This window comes from Setaria viridis, chromosome 3 (assembly GCF_005286985.2).
Source record: "Setaria viridis chromosome 3, Setaria_viridis_v4.0, whole genome shotgun sequence".
Classification (NCBI taxonomy): Eukaryota; Viridiplantae; Streptophyta; class Magnoliopsida; order Poales; family Poaceae; genus Setaria; species Setaria viridis.
In genome coordinates, this window is record NC_048265.2 from 1,245,391 (window position 1) to 1,270,514 (window position 25,124).

At 46.3% G+C, this 25,124-nt stretch overlaps 3 protein-coding genes across 6 annotated transcripts; all 3 read left to right on the top strand.

Annotated features, from left to right (window-relative positions):
• Positions 1-69: 69 nt before the first annotated feature.
• Positions 70-3,453, top strand: LOC117850793 (uncharacterized). The gene is made up of 4 exons (XM_034732659.2): positions 70-209; positions 326-612; positions 1,179-3,113; positions 3,188-3,453. The coding sequence occupies exons 3-4, from the start codon at positions 1,973-1,975 to the stop codon at positions 3,307-3,309; spliced, it is 1,263 nt and encodes a 420-aa protein (XP_034588550.1). The 5' UTR covers positions 70-209; positions 326-612; positions 1,179-1,972; the 3' UTR covers positions 3,310-3,453.
• A 3,895-nt stretch (positions 3,454-7,348) lies between these two features.
• LOC117848625 (uncharacterized) lies at positions 7,349-10,194 on the top strand. 2 transcript variants are annotated; one of them, XM_034730097.2, is made up of 6 exons: positions 7,349-7,379; positions 7,609-7,712; positions 8,529-8,630; positions 8,724-8,817; positions 9,016-9,184; positions 9,824-10,194. In XM_034730097.2, exons 3-6 carry the CDS (start codon positions 8,544-8,546, stop codon positions 9,888-9,890), a joined length of 417 nt encoding a protein of 138 aa, XP_034585988.1. In that variant the 5' UTR covers positions 7,349-7,379; positions 7,609-7,712; positions 8,529-8,543; the 3' UTR covers positions 9,891-10,194. The 2 variants fall into 2 exon arrangements, with proteins under 2 accessions (XP_034585988.1, XP_034585987.1); XM_034730096.2 differs by lacking the exon at positions 7,349-7,379 and having other exon boundaries at positions 8,516-8,630.
• Positions 10,195-10,688: 494 nt separating this feature from the next.
• On the top strand, positions 10,689-17,177 carry LOC117848623 (uncharacterized). Of its 3 annotated transcripts, none has more exons than XM_034730093.2 (9): positions 10,689-10,843; positions 13,064-14,126; positions 14,206-14,447; positions 14,535-14,614; positions 14,783-14,911; positions 15,009-15,104; positions 15,714-16,518; positions 16,631-16,828; positions 16,932-17,177. In XM_034730093.2, the coding sequence occupies exons 2-9, from the start codon at positions 13,186-13,188 to the stop codon at positions 17,057-17,059; spliced, it is 2,619 nt and encodes an 872-aa protein (XP_034585984.1). In that variant the 5' UTR covers positions 10,689-10,843; positions 13,064-13,185; the 3' UTR covers positions 17,060-17,177. The 3 variants fall into 3 exon arrangements, with proteins under 3 accessions (XP_034585984.1, XP_034585985.1, XP_034585986.1); XM_034730094.2 differs by lacking the exon at positions 10,689-10,843 and adding an exon at positions 10,866-11,188; XM_034730095.2 differs by lacking the exon at positions 10,689-10,843 and having other exon boundaries at positions 12,437-14,126.
• Positions 17,178-25,124: the final 7,947 nt, after the last annotated feature.

Below are 25,124 nucleotides of genomic sequence, written 5' to 3' on the forward strand. Positions count from 1 at the left end.
AGCTGATTTCTACAGTAAGATTTTGAGCATAAGAAACAAAATGAGATGTTATATATCATGTTCTTTACTGAACCACTGAGAATTGCTCACATATGCTTACAAAGAAAAAGAGAGAGAGAGCAAGTTTGAGGCTATGTCTATGTGTCTACTGCTTCATTGTCCATGTTTGGCTTGTTTCAGCCTCTTCGTAACCAGTAAACAATTTCTAGGTACAAAACTTTTCTTAGACCGGTACAGCTAAATGCTTTATGCTGCTTGCCTATTTTATTTTTCTAACAAATGCTTCTTGAGTTTATATTTTAACAAACCCTTCTTGAGTCTACAGGTTAAATGGTTTTCTGCCTTGGTGACTTCTTCAGTTTAGTATTTACGCTGTGAAGATATATTTTTTTAGAAAGACACGCAGTGAAGATTATAGGGTGAGAGTGCGAGACATCCCAGAAGGCCAGAACATATCTTGAGAAGGTTCAGGTTTAAACAAGGATTTGGTAAGGCTTACCCAGAGCAGCCAGTACCAAGCCAGCCCTGCCCATCATGTAAGGTGTCTGAAATCTGAACCAGCCCTTCCTATCATGTAAGGCGTCTGAAGTCTGAACCAGTCCTTCCTATCATGTAAGGCATCTGAAGTCTTAACCAGTCCTTCCTTTGTTGGTTTATCTTTATACCCTGATTAGTTCATTAGACAACCACATGATTACGAAGCTCTCGTAATTAAACTATGTCTATCCATCTAACTGTACTTTTAATACCATATATAGTTTCCTCCTGCTCATTTTGAACCTAGGAACCATAATTAACGTATGAATTAAAACGACTCTAGCGAAATTACTCGACACTATATATATCCATGAGTTGCTTCTGCTCATTGCATACCATGGAATCTTTCTTTTGCTAATTATGACTCTGAGAGATGATTTTTGAAACAGAAAAAGAGAAGATAGAACTTGTTTATCTAGGTCTATTTCCGGGCGGTGACCCATATCTTGTTCATATTTATTCATGGGCATTGAAAGTAGGTGCAAATGCACCAATGAAAGTTCTGGTTTCTCCAATCTCCATGTCCATTTTGTGAAGTGCTAACCAAACTCCCAATAGAGCTATTTTCTGTTTTCCCTGTTTTCCATAATCTCCGCCTTTCCCAGACCACTTAAGTTCTCAGTCTATCTTCCTTTTATCAGGCTTTCTGGACATGGTGGCCAAGTTGGTGTAGTCGGGCACTTTTGTTTTTTTCTGCTGCTACATGCCACTGGAAGAAAATTGAGGAACGATTACACTGCCTTCAGTTATTTCTTTGGGCACCATGAAGGTGGTGTTCCTGGCTGGAGTCTTTTCCTTTAATCTCCATCAGCAGAATTACAATATCTGTCAGGCTTATTGAGGACTTCAATAAAAGCAATTGGAAGAAGGATGGAAAGACATGACTACAGGACCTGATCCTTCTGGTTATGATTCACTCCCTCCATTCATTAATACATGATGTTTTGGACGGTGAAAGAAACTAAAACAATCTCATTTTGTTTGTCTCAAATGTCATATATTAATGACAGGAGGTAGTACGGCTCAGTTCCTTTTTTCTCAGCTGGATCAGCATCGGTGCCTTATCTCTCTAACAATTCACTTCACTTCAAGGTTCAGTCCCTTTCGAAGTCCTCGTCCATCTTTAAAAATTGGGAGTTCCTTGATCTAATGGCAATATGTTGAATTGGTCAATCCCACTTGCTTTACTCGGTCAACTTATTTTTCTGAAGAGAACCTTCAGTCCTAGGGAACTGCATGCACTTGCCTCGGTGAGCATTGACCTTGTGCCCCTGCCTGGCTGTATTCCTAGCATGCTCACTGCCTCACTGGTCAACCATCCACTCCCCACAGCACCTGCTTCCCACCTCCTCATGGTGCGACGAGCAATCTACTGACATCTTTGCTCTGGTGCTAAGCTGATTCGGGAGCCGCATCTCAGGGTCTTACACCGGAGATGGGAGGCTACTGCTATCTCGTTCACTTCTTGGTTGCCTCTGTACTGCCCCACGTCCATGGCGCTGGCGGCATGTCCCTGAACCAGACTTGTGACCCCACCGACATGGAGGCGCTTCTGGCCTTCTCTGGCGGCTTGGACAGGAAGGGCGACGGGCTTGTGGGATGGGGTCCCAACGATGCCTCCTGCTGTTCCTGGACGGGCGTGTCGTGCCATCTTGGGAGGGTGATGGGGCTGGATCTCTCCTTCAAGAGCCTGAGTGGCGTCATCTCCTCCTCGATCGGCTCTCTCGACAGCCTCGTGACGCTGAACTTCTCCCGGAACTCACTTCGCGGCCGGGCGCCAGCTGAGCTCGGTCAGCTCGCGAGGCTGCGTGTGCTCGACCTCAGCGTCAACTTGCTCTCCGGTTGGTTTCCTGCGAGCGACGATGGTTTCCTGGCTATCGAGGTGGTGAATGTTTCCTTGAACAAATTCATTGGCCCGCATCCTGTGTTCCGGGGCGCTGCCAATCTCACGGTTCTTGATATCTCTGGTAATGCCTTCTCCCGCGGCATCAACGCCAGCGCTCTCTGCTCTGCACCGGTCAAGGTCCTGAGGTTTGCTGGTAATCAGCTCACCGGCAAGTTCTCACCAGACTTTGGCCAGTGCAGGACACTCGCTGAGCTCTCTCTAGATGGCAATGGCCTCACCGGGAGCCTCCCCCGTGAACTGTACAGTATGCCGGAGCTGAGGAGGCTGAGCTCTCGTGGAAATCATTTCTCCGGGAGCCTTCGCAATGAGCTCGATAACCTCTCTCAGCTTGTGCATATTGACTTGTCAAATAACATCTTTACAGGTTCCATCCCTGATGCATTCATGGCTTTGAGGAGGCTGGAGTCCTTAAAATTGGCCTCCAACAAGTTCAGTGGCACATTGCCTGTTTCTCTATCAATGTGTCCAATGCTGAAGGTGGTTGTTGTAAGGAACAACTCGCTCTCCGGTGAGATTGCTATTGACTTCACATTGCTGCCGAGGCTGAATACTTTGGATGCTGGGGTCAACAGTTTGAGTGGTTCTGTGCCTACCGTCCTCGCGTGGTGCACCCGGCTGAGGACTCTGAACCTTGCATGGAACAGGCTCGGTGGGGAGATACCAGAGAGCTGTAAGAATTTGAGATCCTTGTCGTACCTCTCGCTGACGGGGAATGGCTTCACTAACTTGTCATCCGCATTGCAGGTCTTGCAGCACCTGCCCCACCTGAGAAGTTTGGTGCTCACCAAGAACTTCTGTGGTGGCGAGACAATGCCAGTGGATGGCATAAATGGGTTCAGGAGTTTGAAAGTGCTTGCCCTGGCTAACTGTGCACTCCTGGGCATGATTCCACCTTGGCTGCAAAGCTTTCAGAGCCTCAATGTGCTGGACATTTCTTGGAACAAGTTAACTGGTAACATCCCACCATTGTTATGCAATCTGAACAATCTCTTCTATATCGACCTGTCAAATAATTCATTCAGTGAGGAGCTTCCTGATAGTGTTACATGGATGAGGAGTTTAACTTCAGGTGATAGCTCAGGTGAACAGGCACCTACGGAGAACCTACCATTATTCATCAAGAGGAATTCAAGTGTCAGCAGTTTGCAGTACAATAAAATCAACAGCTTCCCACGGTCACCCATCCTCTCTAACAACTTGCTGGTTGGCCCAGTCCTGCCAGGTTTTGGTCATCTTGTGAAGCTTCATTTGCTGGACTTAAGCTGGAACAATTTCTCTGGGCCAATTCCTCATGAGTTGTCAGGCATGTCTAGCTTGGAAGTGCTGAATTTGGCCCACAACGACCTCAATGGGAGTATACCATCATCACTAACAGAGCTGAGTTTCCTCTCCAAGTTTGATGTGTCGTACAACAATTTGGCTGGAGACATCCCAACATGGGGTCAATTCTCCGCATTTTCAGATGAGGATTTTGCTGGGAATTATGCGCTCTGCTCCCTTTCGAATTCCTCTTGTTATCAGGCATTGCGATTGGAGGATGAACATCATGACATGGATACCGCAAAGCAGTTCACTTACATCATGCTGGAAGTTGGAATGGCCTTTGGGCTTCTGATGGTATGGAGTGCACTGTATTTTGCGAGGCCTTGGAGGTCTGCGTATTTTAGGCTGGTTGACAGGTTGTTTGATGCACCATGTATCTGGACAGTGGCAAAAGTGACCAGCCTCAGAATAAAAAGGGGAAACGAAGTTCATCCTTGAAGAATGTCCGGAGCTGCTATGCAGAATTGCTTTGATTCCTACTCAAGTGGTAGCTTGTCAGCTGAAAAGGTCAGGTAGACATGGTTCAGTGAATTAGCAGTTACTCCCTCCGTTCCATATTGTAGGTCGTTTTAACTTTTCTACATAGATGCATAATAATATAAATGAACCTAGAAGACATAGATGCATAATAATATAAATGAACCTAGAAAAGTTAAAACGACCTACAATTTGAAACAGAAGGGGTACTTAATAGAATACCCTTCAGCCTGCATCAAACCATGATGTTGAATAGAGCTGTGTCTGACCCCCAATGAAATGCTGGTCAGGATACCTTTATAGTTGAGATAAACGCCCTCAAATGTTTTCCAGAAATTCTAATACCGGGTGGAATTATGTTTTTCTTTTTTGCTGTCAAGATTATAGAAAAGGCAGTTAAATTCAAGCAGAGAAGTCCCCATACCTGGATCAGTTCCTCAGCACAATAAAGTGTTTAGAGTGACTAGAAATGGCATGTGCAGATTTGTCTCAATACAATATTCTCTCAATATCGCAGTTTTGTCAAGGAACTTTTGAAAGTTACTTTGGTGTCAAGAACGTTTGCTGCTGTCGTGTACGGACAACGGCGCTTGTCATGCGTCACACAAGAGGTTAAAGCCTCGCCAACTTGCCGAGCAGTACTGTTACCCGGGCTTTAATTAACTAGGTGCAGGCCAGGCCAGCTGTGGTTAGTGTTAATCAACGGATAACTTTTGTACTTGAGCTCAGCTTTAGTGTGATCAGAGGACGTAACAGCCAGCAAACCAGCCAAGGGACGCAGTTAAGCTAAGCAGGAGAACATGCACTTGGGCAGAGCGCTTGGACCACGGCCGCAACAGTCCAGCACAGTTACTCGGCTGGACGTGGCCTGCAGTGGAATTCCACTGCGTCTCGCCATCGCCACGACGCCAACCAGGAAGGGAAGGCGTCCAGTCCAGGGCGCAGCCGGCCGTCGCCTCCGCCGGAAATTTTGGGCTCACATGGTCGAAGAACATACTTGACTCAGACTGGGACGGCACCGATACGCTGTACCTTTTTTTTTTGATAATAGGATACGCTGTACTTGAGAGCAAGCGTCCATGAGCCTGCACTGCAGTCTTCGGAGGAGGCCAAAACGGCGCCAACCCGTGAATCAATCAGACCTCAAACAGAAATCAAATTAGGTCCCACTTAATTTTTTTTTGAATCACAGTACAGACGTAGACGCTCATATACACACGTACGCACACTTGACACATTCAATTTGTGACTTAAATGGCTGCTCCGCTTTGTGACAGTTCAATTTGAACTGCACCTCTTTTTTTCAGAAAAAAAAACCTTCACCATGAGCATTTGGATCCAAATCTTCCCAATTCAAATAATGAGCCATCCAGTCTTCGTACAAGCTTTGCACGTGTAATTGATTTTTTTCTTCTTTTGATGAAACACATGCAATTGATATTGAATCGGCTATACAAAATTAAGTCGTTGCGATCTACTATGTTCATCGTCACGCGCCGACATAGTAGCTGGAATTCGGCACGTTGGACGAAGGCAGAGAATGCTGTAGGTATCAAGCGTGCATCCAGGCCAGGACGAGCGCGGACGCTGCAAGGGATGGCGGCAGGAGGAAGAGACCAGTCTGGCCGATCTGAACACGGCTGCTACAAGAACAAACCCCAACTGCCCCTCGCTTTTCTCTACACGGATTTTAGAATCCAGGAAACAACATGCATCCTTCCAAACCTCCAAGGTTGGCAATTGGCATGGCTAACCACTACACATGCGTGTACAAGTGACATGTGAGCCGGCATCGAAATAAAATGCAGATCTCCACTGACGCGTCTGAACGTGCTGTGCTGATCGCTGCTTCATGATCCTCGTTTGCAAATTCAGTCCGAGTTGGAGGGCCTAATACATCCAAATGGCTACATGCCAACGTTTGCCATCTGATGGGAGAGGAGGAGGAGGAGCCGGCCGGCCGGGCGGCGCCACGGTGGTTGGCTATGGCATGGCATGGCACCGCCGGCCGGCCGGCGGCTCGTCGCTTGGTGGGCGGTGCGCGGTAGGGCAGGCAGCTGGATCGGGCCGGTTGGTGGGGCGCAGGCGCTGGGCATCTCGCGCCCGTGATTGAACGAACGGCGCTGTGCCGCGAGTACACGCGAGATCCGCCCGTGGCGCCTTTCACGCCACCTCCGTCGCGCGTCCGTCCTCTCAACGTCGGTCACGTCGCCAGGCGACCAAACGCCGGTCCCGAACGTTTGTCACGGCCGCCGCGGAACGGTGAATGGCAGCCGGACGCCGGCCGGGCTCCGACGACCGCGAGGTTCGGCGGCGATCCCGGCGGCGGCGGCGCGGCGACGAGACTGCACGAGGCCTACCAAAATGTCCCTCTCCCGTGTGTCTCTTTGGCGCCGGGCGTGACCGTTGCTACTTGCTCTCGCTGCCGCGGCATGGCAGCAACGTCTGGTAGCGGCGCAGCAAGCGGGCGGGCCCGGGAGTCTCCTCGTCGAGGACACGCACGCAGCCAAAAACGCCACGCTCCCGTCTCACTGACCGCCGCCTCGGGTGCCGCGTCCGTGCTGGGGTTGCTAGCCCCACCTGCCAGGCGCGCCTCCTGACCACCACCCGCTAAGAGTAACTGCACCCAGCTCATGAACCGTAGAGACAGGCCTCTGCGGCGGGCCGGCGGCTCTGCTTCCCGGGCGTCGTTAGGATCCCGGTCTATGGACCTGGTCTACGCGGCCGTGGCCGCAGCGTGGGACCGGGGCGAAAGCGCAACGCCTCGTGAGCTAAACCAAACCGCCTCCTGCTCTGCTCCCTCCCTTCCCCTGCCGCTCACCACTCTTCTTCTTCCACCTCTCGACTCCTCCCACGCTGCTCCGCTCTTCCTCTCAAAAGACTCCAATCCGTCGATAAAATTGCGCCATTGGATCGCGGGGAGGTGGATTAGACCCAGCACTCTAACCTTCCCCGCCCGCCCTCAGCGCCGGTCACGCCTCCGCCTTCCTGACCCTGGCATCCTTCCATTCCACCACGGCTCTGCCTCTCCTCCTACAGTCCTACTACCCCCGTCGTCGTCCTCGCGGCCCCCTGGACCTCGCGCGCAGTGAACGTCCATCCGGACTCGATTGGCTTCTTCTTCGCTGCCTTGCTGGTGAGGAAGCCATTGCTTTCTTTGATGGGTTGCTCGTTTTATTCTGCGTGATCTTTTCTTTGCTCAGAGCCCTCGAAAATACAAATCTTTATTTCTCGTAACTGTACTGCACTCCATACGGTTTGTTGCAGATTTATTTGCTTCGCACCGGCTTAGCGATTTGTTTTCCGTCTTTTTCTGCATTTCCAGTAAGAAAAAGGCTGTTGATTAACTTATGGGCCTACTTCAGGTTTGGGGGAAAAAATAAGAAGACTGCTGCTGGCTGAGAAGTGTAGGAAAATCACGGCTCATATCTACCTTGAGGGAGCCGGTGGGAGAAAAGGGAGTGGACAGGTACCTTTAAGATCTGACCCATTTCTTGTCTCTACTTTTTAAAATTCTCATTGGTTGCAATGACCCAAGAAACGACTAGCCAAAAGCAAAAGAACAAACTTGTGCAGCTTTTGTTCTAACATACATACCTGCAGTTTACTTGAGAGCATGTGTCCATCAAATACAGAGTGTTCTGTTCACCCTTGTTATTTCTGCCATGCACTTGTGACATTTTGCTCGTCACATTGCGTAAATGGGATCATAAATAAACTGTTGCAAAACTACAGTTTTTTTTTTCATCCTAGCAGTAGCAGCTAGTTGTTTGTGCAGGATAAGACCACAGCAGGTCCATTCATTGATTTCTCGCTTCTTTTTTCGGTTGTAGTGGGCGCGTTGCTTTCTTCATTATTCTCTGTTTGGTAAACTTATTATGAAAGACGTGGCCTACATAGGGGAATTTGTTAAGGGTATTGGAAAGACGGGCATTTTGGTACTGGCGCCAGTTTTTCTAGAAAAAGAGGCCCTAATAAGCGCTAATTAATTTGGTTTATAGAGTAGCTGGTAGATGTGAAGTCACTACGAGAAATAATGATATCCATTGTACCACTAGTCTAGTGCCTTGATTAAATGTATGCTGTTTGCGCAATTGTCCTTTGCAAACAATGCTTGATAGTGGAAACTGTCCTGATAGCTTTGGGTGAGGCATATTAGTGCACTATTAGATGGTGCAATAATATACTAACCGCCCAAGCCGATCATGGGGTGTGTTACTTCATGTCCTATGGCTAAGGGAAGATATTTGTACTTCTCACTGAATTGATCAGATTTGTGCTGCAGGGCCAGATCACAAGCATGGACAAAACTGCCAGTGTGGTATTGGATATTGAGGGCCTGCCTCAACCACCTGATAAATGCTGCTCTGGAAGTCCCAAAATGATTGTATGTCCTCACACTCCCAAAGTCTCTATTTGAGATCTTCGTTAAAAAAAAAAAGTAATTTGAGTTTCTTAAGCCCTCGTTTTTTACCTGCAGAGAGCCCTGTCGCGTAAGGGTTCAAATCGCATGGAGAGGAGGGGTGGTGAAGAGCAGGAGCAAGAGGATTTGGCAAAAAAACTTATCATCAAAGGTATCAAGAGGGCATTGTTTCTTACTTTTTACTGTTTGAGCTTTCTTGATACCTAAGGAAATTGCTTATGTTGTTTAACCATTCATTGGCTAATATACGTTTTGTTTTATTGTTTTTCTACTGTACTACAGACAATACTCCTACTTAACAACCATAAGTACTGGCATTTATGATTTTGTTGAATGTGATTCTCTGCAGTTGTACCATCTCAACTGGATCAGCCCCTGGTTCAGAACAAGGCTCTGGTTGCTCCTCACTATACTCCCTGCACACCTGTTCTTATCGATTCTGGTGAAGGAAGGAGCAAAAGATTTAACCGGTTCACATCAATCAACCCTCGGAAAATTCTTCTCTTCTTTGCAACGCTGTAAGTGACTAGTTCCTCTCTTTTTTGTAATGTTATACCTGGCTTCTTCTTTTGTAATGTCAACACTGTTCTTCGGGCTGGATCTTCTTCCTTGGTTGGTCTGGGATTATAGTTAAATGCCACAAATAGCCTCTTTCGTGGGATGAATGAATGGGTTAATATACACAGAGAAAATGCCCAACATCATGCGTGTGATATCTGACTCCCACTAGTCCAGCTTCTGGCATTGTTTCTGTGCTGATCAACTGCACTGGACAAATGTGATGTGCTTTCTCATCATTAGATATCATTAAATTATAGTGCAGTCAGAACCACAACATTTTCAGTAGGACTTAGTTTTCACATTTGCTTTCCTGATCACCTGGGTTCTTGGCAAAATACATACATGGTCCAACATAAAAAGCTGAATGTGCCAAGAGATTGTCTGTCTATTTATCGCCATCTTTGCAAAGCTTTATTTTTGGTGTGGGAAATGTTACGATAAATGTACCATCTCACAGCAGCATTATAGTAGTACTATTCATGGAATTGAAGAAGGCACGGAAGGACATTTACCTTGGTGTTTTCCTGTCGATAACATTAGTCTCAGGTGGCTGCTTTCCGACGCCTGATTGGACATTGTTTCTCCTCTCATAACAGGTCGAGCATGGGGACGACGATCCTGATATACTTCACGCTGGGGATCAACAGCAAAGCGGAGGCTTAGTCGTTAGCAGGCACCATTTACTTCGGCGCGGCATCAGTACATTCCAAGCTTTGAGTTTGCTCTGTTTTCGGATTGTGTTTTGTTTTTGGGAGGACCACCGGTCCACAGCAGCAACAGCTGCAGCTAGATGCAGCCAGTCAGGTTCCTACCTGCGAGTGAGACGAGGCTGCTTGAGCGGGGTGCTCGTCCTCGTTGTATACCTTCAGCTCCTCGCCTCCCAAATTTCCTTCATCTGTATGTATAGAGATTGGTTGTTGTGACCTGTGAGTCTATGGAGATAGAGGAGCCATCGGTGTTTCGGCGATGACTGATGAGTGCGATGTGCTGTGCTGCGTGTGGTGCAGTGAAGCTGGGGTCGCCGGGTCAGTGATCTCTGCTGCTGATCCAATCCACTGATCCCTTTTCTGCCGGTGCCCAGCGCCCCCCCAGCTGTAAAAGTCGGGGTCCGAATTATTGTGCCTCGTGGAGCCTGCATCGGCGACCCCTTGAATGCCCGGTGCGCGCGCCTCGCGTCAAGCTCGGCCTGATTCATTGCGCTGCAACGGTCGCCGCCTGCCTGCTCCCCATTTACGCCGCGACGTGCAGAGCCGCCGCTGCTGCGGCAGGCTCGTCGGAGGAGGGAAGGCGATGTATGAGTAGCAGCGCAGGACGAAAAAGAAAAGACCTTATGGCTCGGCTCGTTAAGGATTTGTTACGGCCCGGCCCACAAACGGAAACCGTTGTGTGGTCCTCTTCCACTCCGGCCCATCGCTGCGTACAAAATAACGGCCCAGCTTCGTCTAAGGCCCAACCCTAGAGCAGACCCAGTAACCAACCCTAGCGCGGCTCGTGCGGCGCGCGGCGCGCGGCGCGAGGCGCAGTCACGCGCAACGGCAGGCACCGCCTCTCCCTACCTTCCCCGTCGGCGAGTTCCGCTTCCGCCGCAAGAAACGGGAGCTGCCCTTGCCCTCGCTGTAAGTTTTCCAACCCCCTCGTCCCTATCCAACCTAGACCCCACCGCTCTCCCTAGTTCCCATCCTATCCATCCCTCACCCCACCGGCCGCAGGCCCACCGCCTCCGCGCCGCCACCTCACCGGAGTCTATCGCCTGCCGCCCAGCCCGCACCACCACAGCCCGCCGCCTACTCGCCTCGCCCACCTGGTCTCCTCGCGGCACCCCGACGCGGCCGTAGAAAGCAGTGGGGGCGTGAGAGAGGGAGCCACCGCTGGTTTCCTTCGGTGCAACCCTCGTGACCTCCTCCCGCTTCTACCTCGCCTGGTCGCTCGCAGTGGGGATCTAGAGAGACCCAACTCCCCCCGTAGGCTCCTCTTCCATTGATCCCTGCTTCTCCCATGCGTTTTTGCGTGCGACTATCTTCTTTACATCGTGAAATATTTTGTTTGGTGGCGCCTGTATAGGCAATCCGGTGTAGATGTTTGTTTCAATCGAAGTTGGTTCTTAGAAGGATATATATGTTGCTCTGCGCGTTCTGTTTGCATTAGCTTTCCTGGATGTTGGTATGATTCTCGATTCTTGTCTGAAGACTTGTAGATGGAGGAATTTATGTTTGCGCATTCCTGTTTCGTGTTAATCTTTGTGCTTTCGTTACTGTTTTTTTATTTGAAATGGCATGTTCTGTGGACTCTGGAGTGTTGACACTCGAATATGGTTTGCCGGTCTCTTGGAATTCTCTTGGAATAAGTTGACGATCACCGGGGATCCTAATTTGACTACCTCTGTTCACTAGATTGTGTTGGTTAAGGTGGCGCGTCCTAAGGAATTTCATGTTTGCTGTCTGTACAAAAGTGATTATTTTATATTTTAGTGTTTGGATTCTTGCATGCTGAAAAAATGCGACTGGAACAATGTTTCTCTGAGCTTCGGTGTAAATTTTAAAGAAAGCTGCAGTATTTGTTGCTTTGTAATTTTAATGTCCTATACTGCGTTGTTTCTGGATGTTATTTCTGCCGATTCCAATTTTGTCAGCTGTTCCACTTGTTCAGCGGATTGCACATGTCGCAGTACTGTCAGTGTGAACTAAATCGGATCGGTTGGTACTGTAAAGCTTCTGGAAATATGATTTCTTGGGCCGCAAGTTGTTGAAAAGACATCATTGCACATTTGCGCGGGACATTAGATAAATTGATATAGCAGCCCTAACATGTTTCTATAGCTTGTATAGTACCAGAGAGGCTGAGTCTAGAATATCTTGTACTAGTAGTTACAGTGGAGGATTTCTTGGTTTACAAGCAACGAGCTCGATTGCGATCCTATTATTCGGCATTCGCAGATTTCCTTCAAAATTTTGCATGCGACTTGTTTGTACAGAAATGAAAATTTTAGGGTATGTATTGTATCTTGGCATCTTGCAATGAATGCACAAACGAACTGCCAGATTTGTTTCTTTGTAATGCAAAGTTACTATGTCGTTTGTGCATGTTGTTTATATTAATTCCAATTTAGGTTACTTGTTCCACGTGATGAGTTGACAGGACAGGCTGTATACCTTCAATGCAGACCAATTGTGTTTTTTTTGTGTGTGTGTGGGTGGGGGGGGGGGGGGTGTTATCCGTAACAGTTATATGGGTTACACCATGTTATGATTTAAAGTTTTAATCATGACTCGGTGTAGCGGAAGAAATGAGTCAGGAATATGTGATGTTGATACTTACAGAAATGTATTTCTTGGTTCATTAGTAATTATTCATGAGACTCTTGTGCAAGTAATTTCTTACATTGACATGCCATGTATTGTATTATTTAGAAAGCTTTTAGTTGAGATTGCTTAATTTATCATAAATGGATCTAATCAAATTCATTTTATTCATATCTGCATAATGAACATTTAGTGATTCTTGTACTCTTGCACTCTCAAATGCCAAAAAAAGGGTCACGCCTAGGAGAAGATTAAAATAAGTAATCAGATGTTGTTTTAAATGGTATACTTGCGTCACCTCTGCTTTTGAGCTACAACTGCTACAAATTAAAGTATGGAAATTCGATTACAGTTCCTTCATTTATTCTTAAATTGATTTGTGGCTAACTTCCCGGGCTCAAACCCAGGCACTTGCAAGTCGTGTGGTCACTCCTCTGTTTAGACAGCCAGAGGGACATCTCATTGTGGTCGAGTTTTTTCCCCTTTATTATTATTTTGTGTTTTCTATATGAGGCATTCATTCATTACCTTTTACAGGGTTATTCTCTACCACTGAGAGTTAAAAATGGAGGGAGGTCTGTAAATCTTGTATCATATTAGGGTTTGTTTTTCTATTTCTTCCCATTTGTTCTGGACTTCTGGTGGTCTTCAAGCCTTCCATGGCTTCTCCACGAGAGTCCAAATCCATGTGCTTGAAGCGCAAACTTGTGGAAGATCGCCTGTCGAAAGAGTGCAAATCTCGTCGCGTCAAAGCAGAGAATGGCCCCTCATTTGATTCATCTGCCAAGCGATGCAACTGCTGCTGCATACGACCTAACCTTGCCAATGATTGTGTCAATTTCCTGAAGAGTGGAGTCCCAAACCGTATCATGTATTACAAACAAGGTTCCTGGCATAATTTTCCTGAGCAAATAATGAAGTTCCTGATTGAAGAATTCAGTGGCAATAAATCAAGTGTTGTTTCTGTGTTGGATGATGAGCCTATTCTAATTGATTTCTTGTCAATGACCATGGTCAACCTAAAATCCAGAAAGCAGCGATCTGTTGCTTGGATCGATGATACTAGCAAATGTTTTTCTCCTTCTCTCTTCTTTGATGAGGAATCTAATGGTATGGTCAAAGGTGATGCTGCTAATGTCCAGGGAACTGCACAGGGAATTATGTTGGATAAGGCTGTGAATTCTCCACCTGAAGTGGTGAAGCAAGTTGTCGTTGAATCTAGCCAGAAACCTTCCGTTGCAGATATATTACGCAAGAAGATCATATATGTGGAAAGAGGAAGCAAAGATTTTCTATTTGTCCAGGACCTTTTCCTCTCTGGTATGGGCCCATTTGCAAAACCGGACAATCTACTTCATGCCTACCGCTACTCTCCGAATGATATAACTGCACAGTGTAGACTTCAAGCTTTTGAAAAACAGATAATGTCCACCAAAGAAGAACGTGGCGATGCAAATGTAAGATATGGATGGCTAGGATCAAGGAAGAATGACATAGTCAGGATTCTAATTAATGGTTTGGGTACCACTGGAAAACCTGCTGATAAATCAGATTTAAGTTCTGGTGTTTATCTTTCACCAGAAGACCGAACATTTACCAGGTGCGCTTTCTTAACTTCATTGTCATGACTGTTCTGTTTTAAATGTTTTGGTACATTAACCTCATCTATCCTTTACCAGTGTCGGTCTTTGTGATGTTGACGAAAAAGGCGTGCAGCATATATTGCTGTGCCAAGTGATATTGGGAAACATGGAAGCTGTGGAGCCTGGATCACAGGAGTTTTTTCCAAGCAGCGACGTATATGATTCTGGTGTCGATGATTGCCTGAACCCAAAGTGTTACGTGATGTGGCCATCACACCTAAGCACTCACATGCGTCTAGAATATCTTGTTAGTTTCAAGCTTGCCCCGGATGTTCGAAGTAAGATTATCAATAAGAGTTAAGACCTCTATCATGTCATATGGAGATATGTGGAGTTAATCTTCTTTCTGATGCACTTATTTTCAGGTTATTTACTTCACTTGAAAGGCTTATGGTTTCGCCCATCTCCAAAGGAAGTTGCAGTGGATATTTCTACTCTTCAACCTGTGAGACAACCTGAATCTTGTTAACCTGCTGTTAGATTCATGTCTAGTTATGACAATGGGAGAACATTGCTGCCCAATGATTCCCCTTCTTTGCTTCTTGCAATGATGAATAGTTTTAGCTTTGGTTTGTAGCATTACACTTATCCAACTGGATCGATCTGTATGCAGGCTCCGTGCGAAATAGGTGAAGCACCAACTACCCCATGGATATCATTCAAAGTCCTGTTTGGATTAGTTCAAGACAATATATCATCCATAGCAAGGGAACTGCTCTTCCATCACTATGAAGAGTTTAAGGTACTATCTGCTCAACAAGTTATGTTATGTCAGATGGTGTTGATTTATGATTGGAATGTTGGGCACTGAAACATTTAATTTTTTTCCTATTTGACAGGAAAGTAAAATAACTCGTGAAGAAATGGTGAAGAAGATGATGATAATAGTTGGACAGAAAATACTTCTGGAAGCTCTGGATAAACTTCATTACTGTGTAAGCCTCTAGCTCTGCATCTTACAGGCCCATGCTGGTTACTCCCTGTATACAATCACAAGATTATATAGGAAGGATGCACCAACGTATGATGCTTGTGAATTCACACATAAGTAACGTCACATTGGATGCTATACTCACTGCAAACAGCTTGCATATATGCTCATGCACTTACAATATAGATCCCTGTCTTCAATGATGGGATATAATAGAAAGCTGCCTTTTCCAGCTTTTAAAGACCAACACCCGTTATCTTTCCAGAAGGGTGTAGATGTTTGATCCTTTCGATGAAATTTAATGTTTCTTGAATAGAATTTCTGTAGACATGTTATTTGACGAATCCCTTTTATGTAATGACAACGGGGAGTAGCTAATTAAGCTGAGTCTGTTCTGTGCTTACTATCTACTTTCCTCTTTTTTGTTGGTTTATCTTTTTTTTTCATTTATGGTAGGAAATCAAAATTACCAAGCAACTGCATGTCCCTTGAATGTAGGGAAAACATTGTGATATATACTAAACCAATCATGTGATAATATGCTAACTTTCTTTGCTGGCGTGTATATCAGTATATGTTCTTAGAGTGACCTTTTTATTGGATTCTATTGCAGCCATCATTATGGTACAAGTCTTCTGTTAAAGCTGTGCCTAGTGATCCTGCAAGGATGACAGCAGCAGAGCACGATCCTGCAAGGACAGCAGCAGAGCAGTTATCCTTGGATGGGACAAGCAGGGATTGTTCATTAACTCTTAGCGGCAACCATTTTGATTCATATGCACCAAATGCTGTGGCTGAACATTCCGCAGCTCTTAGCACCAAAGGATGCAGTGCCCTTCCTACTGATATGGTGCCCAAAGGCCATGACTGCCCAGCACAAAGTGCTGTGCCAAAATTTTCTAGTTCTGCTGGTGCCAAAAGCCCAGGTTCTCAAGGGGTGGAACCCAAATGCAGAGATTCTCCTAGTAGACAAGTAATGTCACTGGGAAACTCTGCAACCCGATGTGCCAGGTATCAAGATCCTATTGTAACAAGAATGCCACCTATAAGTCGCGATGGCCTTTTGAGGATGACTTCTGGAATATCTGCGTCTCCTGGTATGGAAGTTTGCAATTCTGTTGCACCAACCACAGGGCTTCCTGGTTGTGCTTCTTTAGCACGAATTAATACTTCAAAGAGCCATGGGATTATGGCTCCAGGTTTTGCTCCTAGTCCTAAGGGCTGTGAATCTGTTGTGCCAAGCTTGGCACTTGGAAACTCAAAAGGTGTAGGTGCCAAATGCCTCAATTCTGCACCGGTGACACCTGGAGGTCAGGAATTTCTTTCACTGAGCATTGCATCACAAAACCCCGTGCCTTGTTCAGTGAAAGGCCCAGATGGTTCAGCATCGGCTGCCAGACCTCCACCCTATGCACCAGGTAAGCCTTTTTATACTATCAATAACTTCAACTCAAGCCCATGCAACTTGTGTGGTAACGAAAGACTGTTGCCTACCAAATGTTGATCATGGAGGCTGCCATTTTCCTGCAGGGCGTGGACATTCCCCATCTGTGAGCCCTGGGGTCCATGATTCCCTCACACTGAGTATAACAGCAAAAGGCCACAGTCCATCTGCATCGAGAGCAGAGCCAAAGCTCTATGATTCTCCAACAGCTGCTCCAATGCCAGAAAGCCATGGCTCTCAGGACATGGATGTGGACAACAAGGTTCATAATGCTCCCACACCAAGTACGGTCCTTGAAAACTCACTTCGGAACATGCTGTAGTAAGTAGCATTTGTTTCAGATATTCGCTTTCACTAACACCAATGCATGCATTCGGGACACTGCAGTAACTGGGGAGCCGAAAGACCAGGCTGCACAGAATAAGCTACCCGGGTCAGGCCTTGAAGCTAGCAGCGTTCGTGCAGCGGATACCCTCATCGCCCTATCAACTCCGCGAGAGAAGGGCGAGCACTAGAGTATGCGTCTCTAGTTCTGTACATGTTTTGGAACTGGTGAAAAGTCACCCCCTCCGTCGACTCTGAAGTCTGAACATAAATGGTTTCTAGTCCGTGGTAGCAAACTGTTGTCGACAATGTCTCCCGTGCGAATGGCTGTGCTGGTTGTGCTCTGGCTATTGTGCTACTGGGCTCGTCGCGGATCTCAGGCCGATATGGCTGGATGGGGCTGGGCTGTGTTTTCGTTATGGGCCTCTGCTTGCGTTTACTTTAACGGCCCAAGTTCGTTCGAATTCGATTCTCTCCGTTTGGGACCGCGGTGCCGCGGCGACCGCGCGGCCGCCCGCGGCAAAATGGCGCGGGTTTTGAACGGGGGGCCGCATACCGCGCGCCCGCTCCCCGCCGTCCCAAACAGTTCAGGCGAGCTCCAAGCCTCCAACACACTGCGTAGATAAGCAAGCCTCAAAGACAAGGGGCATGGAGCCATGGATGGGACGTTGAGCACTTATCCTCTGCAGACTGCAGGCCACCTGGGACTATGATTGGCTACAGAACAAAGGCGCCGGCGTAGGCCATGAGTGAGCTGGGCACACGGCCGCCTTTTCTCCTGGCCGGCTCCGCTCGCCGGCACCACGCGGCCACTTGCACGTACGCGTGCGTGGCACTTGAGATGTCCCTCCGCCGTAGCTCGCCGCTGCGCCCTGTCAAAGCCGTATCAGACAACACTAGACCCCACTTACCCCCTCACTTTCCATCACCAAATTAAGTTCATTCAACAAGGATGCGCCATTAACCTCCTCCACCACGACCAGTGATCACCTCCATTAGGACTCGGTTAACAAGCACCCACTTGATTAGGCACCTCCTTGGACGGCGTTAACCTCCCCAGCTACGATAGTGGTGTCGTGTCACGTCCTCTCCACACCGTTGAAATTGGGCTGCACAAAAGTTTCTCCTTTTTTTTCTCTCTTTTTTAAAGAAGGGGAGAAGTTCTCTGTGGGGTTCAACGGCAACAAAAGGGATCGAGAGGCGTAGCCGGGGCGGCGAGCGGCGAGCCACTCTTTCCACCGTCGTTTCAGTTTCAGTTTCTGTGCTCGGGCTTTTTTGCGTTGGGGCACCGCAAGCATGTTGCAGATTCTTCATTCTCTTGCGACTTGCAACGGGTGTAGATGGAATTTTGATGAGATCTTGAGAGAACGACGTCGTATTCTGTAAAGAACAGTGGGGGGAGGAACCGAATCTATATCGCATATTGCTTTCTTCTTTCTTCACAGCATCGAAAGCTAAATGTTCTACAGCGCCATCAGAACAAAAACAAAAACTTTTATTCCAAGCTAACGTCTAGTCAGACAAATTTGGTTCTGCGCCTTCCAGAAGAATCGTAGTACCAAACTGGGAATTGTTGGCCTCTGCTACAACACGCCCAGAAGCCTCAACCTAAGAAAATACTCCAGGGCTAGTCAACAAATATCCCAAATTTCTCCCCCATGCAACTAATGCTGCTTAGCGATGCTTTGGGCAAACAAATCCTAAAATCCATTGTAAATGTGCAAGGATGATCAACTAGTATCAAGTATCAACTCAAACATTCTTTGTGGCAAATCCAAAAGAAAAGGAGCCCTACTTGTCCAAGTTGCAGGCATGTCTTTGCCTGTGCAACTTTAGTGTAATGATACACTTTTAATTTGCTTCTACAAAAGTACTAACATATCTAATGAGGCGGGCGACCAAAGAAAGAAGACAGGGAAAATGCATATTGTTATTCCCTTTGCTGTAGCCTATAGGCGTTCTCATGGGCCGGGCAGCAGGGCAAGTCAAATCCGTGGAGCACAAGTAGTAGGGTTAGTCTCCCTGGCCCAGAGGTTTCTCGTGCTCTAGTGGATTAGCACTCGCCAAAGCACGCCAACTTTGCAGAAAGGTGAAAGCCTGACCGCTAACTGCCTGCGCGCGGGCTCCTGCCTGAATCCCAGCTTCTGTAGCGAGGTTCAAAGATGAGTTCAATTTGCACTCTGCTCTGTACGTGCAAGTGCAAGCAGACACTGACTGAAGCAATATTGTATTTGTAAATGAACTGGTGGATCGGGTGAGCACTGCACATCGATCGGCGATGGGTCGCCCACTCTACTACTCGTGCATGCAGATCGCAGCCGCTTTTTGGCCAACTTTCCTTCGCAGCTCGCTGGAGAGTGCGTGGTCGTGACAGTGACCCACGCCGGCCGAAGTGTTTGTCCAAACGGGCTGGTCTTCAGATTCCCAGGTCTGGATGAACTAGCGGCTCCGGAACACCGCAAGTGTGGCTGGTAACCAAACCGTCCACGTGCGTCTGCATGTGTTGACCCTCGGAGATGGCAACGTCTCCATGCACGCATGCACACCCTGTGCTCAGAGTTCAGACTAGCCAGACAGTCTGTACCCAGTTACGGACTCTGCTGCTTGCTGCTTACTTGCATGGTTGCATTATCATGATGTGAGGAGCCGTCCAAATTAAATCAGTTTTAAATACGTTAACCATCATCTTAATGGTTAATATGTAATCCGACAGTCCGACAGGTCAAGCCCGATACAACCACCGAATATCTCGATCGAAACAACATGCAACGAGTCTCACTCGAAGGTGAGCGCAGATGATACAACATGGTATTTCAGGTTACAAACGTAGAGTTTGTTAATTATATTACAAACCGAGTTCGAAATTCATAAAAGATTAGAAGCCAGAGTTTTTGAAATAAAATACAGTGGAAGTCTAAACGATAAAGCGCAATAAAGATACATGACGACATGAGTAGCCCACCACATGTCATCCAACTTGAGATCACCTCAAGGCGAGGCTGGAGACTACTAAACCGACCACCCTTCAGGTAAAGGATGGCCATCCCAAGGTTGACCGGCAAACAACTCTATCATTTCATCACTAATACCTGAAAGTAACAACAAATTAAGACTGAGTATACTAATACTCAGCAAGACTTACCCGACTATGGTATATACTTAGCTGACTACTAGTATGAAAGGCTTTTGGCTCAGGGGTTTATTTTGCTAAAAAGCAAGTAAAAGTGGATCCTTACTTTCAAGTTTTAGCATCCAATTTAAGGTTGAGCTAACCATTCTAAGTGAACAACATTTTCAAACTTTTCAGTGTGGAAAAACAATTGATTAGATAACAACATCAATATCATTTCACATTTTCTTTCATTCCACTTCTTACTACGATGTGACGCAGTGATCAAGGTTCTCTTAACCGAGAGCGGCGGTGAATCGATTTGACTTAGACATATGCATGCCCCGTCGAGCCGCATATGGCAAATGGTCCCCTTAGAGAACGATTGGCAGTTGCGAACTCCTGCGACCCTTGAGTGCCAATCCCCACCGGTACCTCCCCGGGTCTGCCGTGAGTTAATGACTAGCACACGAATAGAAAACAGGACCAACTCAATCTGCAATCACGCCCTAAGGTACTAGGTTTTACCAGTTTCAACTACCTCTTACTTCAAGCATGTATATAGTACAGTTCAAACTCAATCAGCATGGCCACAAGGAACGGACCTTAATCGACACAAACGGACGCAACCAAAATACTAACTTCAACTTTATTTCTATCTCCGCCCGGTCTCCAACTTTTCTTTCATCAGTGATTCATTCTCAAATAACTTGCCATAAATATTGAAAGGTCCTATATCTCGAGAGCGACAGGCAATCACTCGACTTATACCGTTCCTAATTAAGCATGGCACTTCTATCGACCTACACATACTAGTATTTGAACTTGGGAGTCTTAGGGATCATGCAACTAAGGTTTCATTCAACTCCTAGGAACTTAATGCATAAAAGTAAACACGTATTTAAGATAATTGCATAGTTTTGAAATTAGGGGTTATGCTCCGGGGCTTGCCTTCCCAACTAGTCTTAGGCTCTTCTGAACTTTGGCTCAGGTCTTGGGATGCTTCAACTGGAGAGGCTTCATGCTGCTCACTCTCGGGCGCGGCGATCAATTCATACAAACCGTCGACTAGCGGGTTATCTACATGAAAATGCATATGTAATAGTTGATTGAAAGGTGATGACACATGCATGAAGTCAAGTTTAGAGAGTGCAGCAACTCAATCATACAAGATTACGAGTTCCAGTAGAGCAAAAAAAAATATATTCTCTCTACATAAGAAATATGCTAAGGGCTAAACTATAGCGATAACATACTAGAGGCCAATAAATGACATATACAAGCAATTAGAGAGATTCTGCTAGCAAAATTTTTAGGGAAGATCATGCTACTGATAAAGAACATAAATAATCATTTGTGGGCCTACAAATCCTAGTAGCAATTATCTTTAATAAAAAAACTAGCCTTCAACATGAATAAATGTTTAGGAAGTATATGTTGGTATATGAACATAAATCATTTTAAAAAGCTTACTAATCACGCAAACACATTACTGTAAAAGTTTTAGCATGATTGGACTTCCGCAGAGTTTATTAAAAAATCAAACATTGCAAAATTGCAGATATGAAGAATAATTTATAACTAGAGTTCTATCATTAGTTTAGTGCTAGAAAATTTTCATAATAGTTTTCGACACTATCATATACTACTGTGAATTTATCAGGATTTTATGAGCACGAGAACTATTTATTCCACCATAAGAAGATTAAACAACATGCATTTTTATAAGCAACAAAAACACATATTTCACAAGAACAAGTATTTTTACTAGGTAGATATGAGCATGAGAAGGCAAACAAAATTTATTTCTCATTTTTATCATTTTCCTATGATTTTATACAAATTTCCAAAATTTCAGCCATATCAACTAAAATTAAACTCGAAAAAGAAAAACGCTTTTGCAAGAAAGCCCTCCGAAACAACTTTTCCCAACAGGTTCGCCCTTCCTTTTATGAACCAGCCCCTAACTCTTACACTTAAGCCTCTTGACAAACTCCCACCTCACACTTAAACCTAGAACTTTTATGCATAACCCCCTAGACTTCTATCCTCTTCTCACACAGCTCCCTACCCTTCTTCAACCTCGTGACAGGTCACGGCCGGCGGCGGTGGCGCGGCCACGCCGGCGCAAGGGCGGCTTATCCCACCCCAATGACTACTCCAAGGGCTTCCCCTAGTGCAGGTGCATCACCTCCCCTACTCAACTTCGCAAAACCCAAACCCTAGCTATCCCGGCGGCGAGCCACGGCGCACGGCCGACGGCGAGCTCGAAATCGAGCGAGGAAACTAGCCTATCTCCCCTAAACTGTGGGCGCATCACGACCAGGAGCTCACCATAGTTCGATTTTGGTGGTTTGTGGGAGCAGAGGAGGCCGAGAGGTGAGGGTTCGACGGTGGGGTGGAGCTCAGGTGGGTGGCGGCAATGGCAGCACTGGAGCTTTAGTTCCCGATGAGTTGGGCCATGGTGCAGGGCAACAAGTGGTGGCGGAGGTAGATGGAGGGGTTGAGGAGTGGTGGGCAGCGGTGATTCAAGAATGGCAGAGGGTGAGCGGCGGATTGGGCCGGCGGACGGCGAAGATGCGTTCAACTCTGTTTTGCTCGGTTTCTTGGCTGTGGTGTGGAAGTGAGTGAGAGGGAGAAGGAGGTCGGCAGCTTGGGGGGGGATTAGGCCGAGGCGCAATCGTCGGTCTGCGGCATGGCCCTGGCAAGCAGTGGCGCGGTGCAGGTGAGCAGTGGTGGCTAGGCGCGGCTAGAACAAGCGAGCGCACGCGAGGCGTGGCGTGGCGTCAGTGGCATGGCGCGGCGGAGCGGTTTGCGACGGGACAGCGGCGTACGGCGCGCACGGCTTTGAACGCATGTGTGTTGACTGAGGGACCGGCGGTGGAGGCCCAGCGGCGCAGTGGGAGATCGCCCCTGCCATCTGCGGCAAAGCAGGGGATGAGAGGAGGGAGAAGAAGGTGACGAGTGGGCTCGCGCTATTTTTTTTCTGAAAACAAATTTCCCCCTTCAAAAGAGCAAGGTAAAATACCCTTTGAACATATAAAATCACAAAGAACACAAAAGAGCTTGAACCAACTCCAAAGCTAAAAAGGATTGCCCATAATTTGAAAAGTAAAACAGTTAAATTAAAATTTCACTAAATTTTTATCACTAGCAAACATTACCCAAAATTTATGGAAAATTCTGTAAATTTATTATTTTGCATCAAGTATTTAAATAAAATAAAAGGAACCACAGTTATATTGCAAAAAGTGAAGTTTCTTCACAAAGTTGCATTTGAACAATAAATGTCAATTGAACGGAGTTTAGACTGATGCAATGACATGATGCTCATTATGCACTAATGAAGTTTTCTAATCCTAAGATTAATACCTGGGGTGTTACATCTGCTCCCTCAGTTCTAATTTGTAGGTCGTTTTGGCTTTTCTAGGTTAATAGATATTATTATGCATCTAGATATAGTGTATGTCTAGATGCATAATAATATCTATGAACTTACAAAACCAAAACGACCTACAATTTGGAACAATGGAAGTAGATGATACTATTTACGTTACTAATGGAAACTTGTGTCTAAGTTCATGGAGTAAATCAAATTAAAACGAAACAGATATTAGAATTATTAAAGAGAAAAGTCACTGTTTCTGCTTGATTGTTCATGACCATTGGATAGGGACGTGAATATGTTGTAGGGACCGAATCTTGTTTCGGTTTGACAATGGGTGGACTTGTATCTAACAAGTGAATTAAACAACCAACTTCAGTATAGTTAAGCCGGATCGTTAGTATTGTAACTGATCCTTGACTTATTTTATTTTCTGCGAGTATTTTTTTGTTCTCTCGTCAATACGGACCGGATGTCAGAAAACCAACAAAAGTCGTTTTCTCAGATGAGCACATGGACTCGCATGTGCACGCTTGCTATACACACCGGTGGCATTGGGATCCATGTACTCCATGCATTGCCGGGCATAATTTAGTAGTGGTAATCATAGTTTAAGAGGACTCCAAATCATGCTCATCTGACTGCTGATGCTTTTGTTTTTGTTTCTTTTGAAGTGCCGGTGCTCGCTTGACACGCGGAAGAGAGGAGACTTTGATTTTCCCAAGTTTGCCGCAGGGATATTTTATCCAAAGGATTCCTGCTCATGCATCCACACAAACTGAAGCTGACTTCAACACGGCTGCGCCAATGCAATCCAAGTTGTGATTGTGATCATGTCTACTGTAGCTACTAGCAGTTCTAGGGCCCAGTCGCATCAAGTTGCCTCCTCTCCTTTAATTTGTTCAGACTTTACTCTGTTTTTTCTTTGGCAGCTTCATCGACTTCTTATTAAGAATTGCTTGGATTCCTTAGGATAGATCCCTAGTACCCGCAAAAAGAAAGAACACAGACTTCTACTAAGATTCCTTTGTAATCCTATTAGGACTTATACATTGCAATCCTACTAAGACTCATACATTGTAATCCTACTAGGACTCCTACCTTGTAACCGACTGGTAATCTCATCTCCTAGAGTATATAAAGGAGGGCAGGGGTCCCTATATCGTTAGGCCAAGACCTCCTAGAACCACAATAGAGAACCAAATCCTCAACACCAACAACACCCAAGCGCAGGGCGCAATATACAACACCCCAAAAAGGACGTAGGGTATTACGCTACTCTGGCGGCCCGAACCTGTATAAATCTGTGTCTTATGTCCTCGCTTTTACCTTCGAGTTCCAGGTCCGACGATCCCCCACCAACCAATCTAATACCTCGGGATGCCCCTCAGTAGGTTGCCGGGTATAAAACACCGACATCTAGTATGCCAGGTAGGGCTGATCGTCGAGATCATCGGGCGAGCTTGAAGGATCTTATCGTCAACAATCATCAAGATCAATCTATTCTACAAGATAAGAACGTTGTTCTCCCATCCAATCGACGACTCGACGTGCAACCGCGTCGAAGTCCGAGGTGAAGTCGACGGACAGGCTAATCCTGAGCTAGCATCTATTCTCGTCGAATTGGAATTCCAAACCGAGTGCAAAATGGAGCAATTCACTTGCCGCTGATCGTTTCCAAGCATTAAGATCGAGATGGATAGAATTGGACGGCGTCAAGACAGAATCCTATAGGGAATCGATTTCCTTAGTCGAGTCCGAA

What these genes read in the sequence shown, in the direction of transcription:
- LOC117850793 (XM_034732659.2), top strand. Translation starts at nt 1,973, where the DNA reads ATGGGAGGCTACTGCTATCTCGTTCACTTCTTGGTTGCCTCTGTACTG. An exon ending in TGGGGAGATACCAGAGAGCT is followed by an intron (nt 3,114 to 3,187) that starts GTAAGAATTTGA and finishes TCCGCATTGCAG; the next exon opens with GTCTTGCAGCACCTGCCCCA.
- LOC117848625 (XM_034730097.2), top strand. Translation starts at nt 8,544, where the DNA reads ATGGACAAAACTGCCAGTGTGGTATTGGATATTGAGGGCCTGCCTCAA. An exon ending in CTGGAAGTCCCAAAATGATT is followed by an intron (nt 8,631 to 8,723) that starts GTATGTCCTCAC and finishes TTTTACCTGCAG; the next exon opens with AGAGCCCTGTCGCGTAAGGG. An exon ending in CTTCTCTTCTTTGCAACGCT is followed by an intron (nt 9,185 to 9,823) that starts GTAAGTGACTAG and finishes CTCTCATAACAG; the next exon opens with GTCGAGCATGGGGACGACGA.
- LOC117848623 (XM_034730093.2), top strand. Translation starts at nt 13,186, where the DNA reads ATGGCTTCTCCACGAGAGTCCAAATCCATGTGCTTGAAGCGCAAACTT. An exon ending in GCTTGCCCCGGATGTTCGAA is followed by an intron (nt 14,448 to 14,534) that starts GTAAGATTATCA and finishes ACTTATTTTCAG; the next exon opens with GTTATTTACTTCACTTGAAA. An exon ending in ACCTCCACCCTATGCACCAG is followed by an intron (nt 16,519 to 16,630) that starts GTAAGCCTTTTT and finishes ATTTTCCTGCAG; the next exon opens with GGCGTGGACATTCCCCATCT.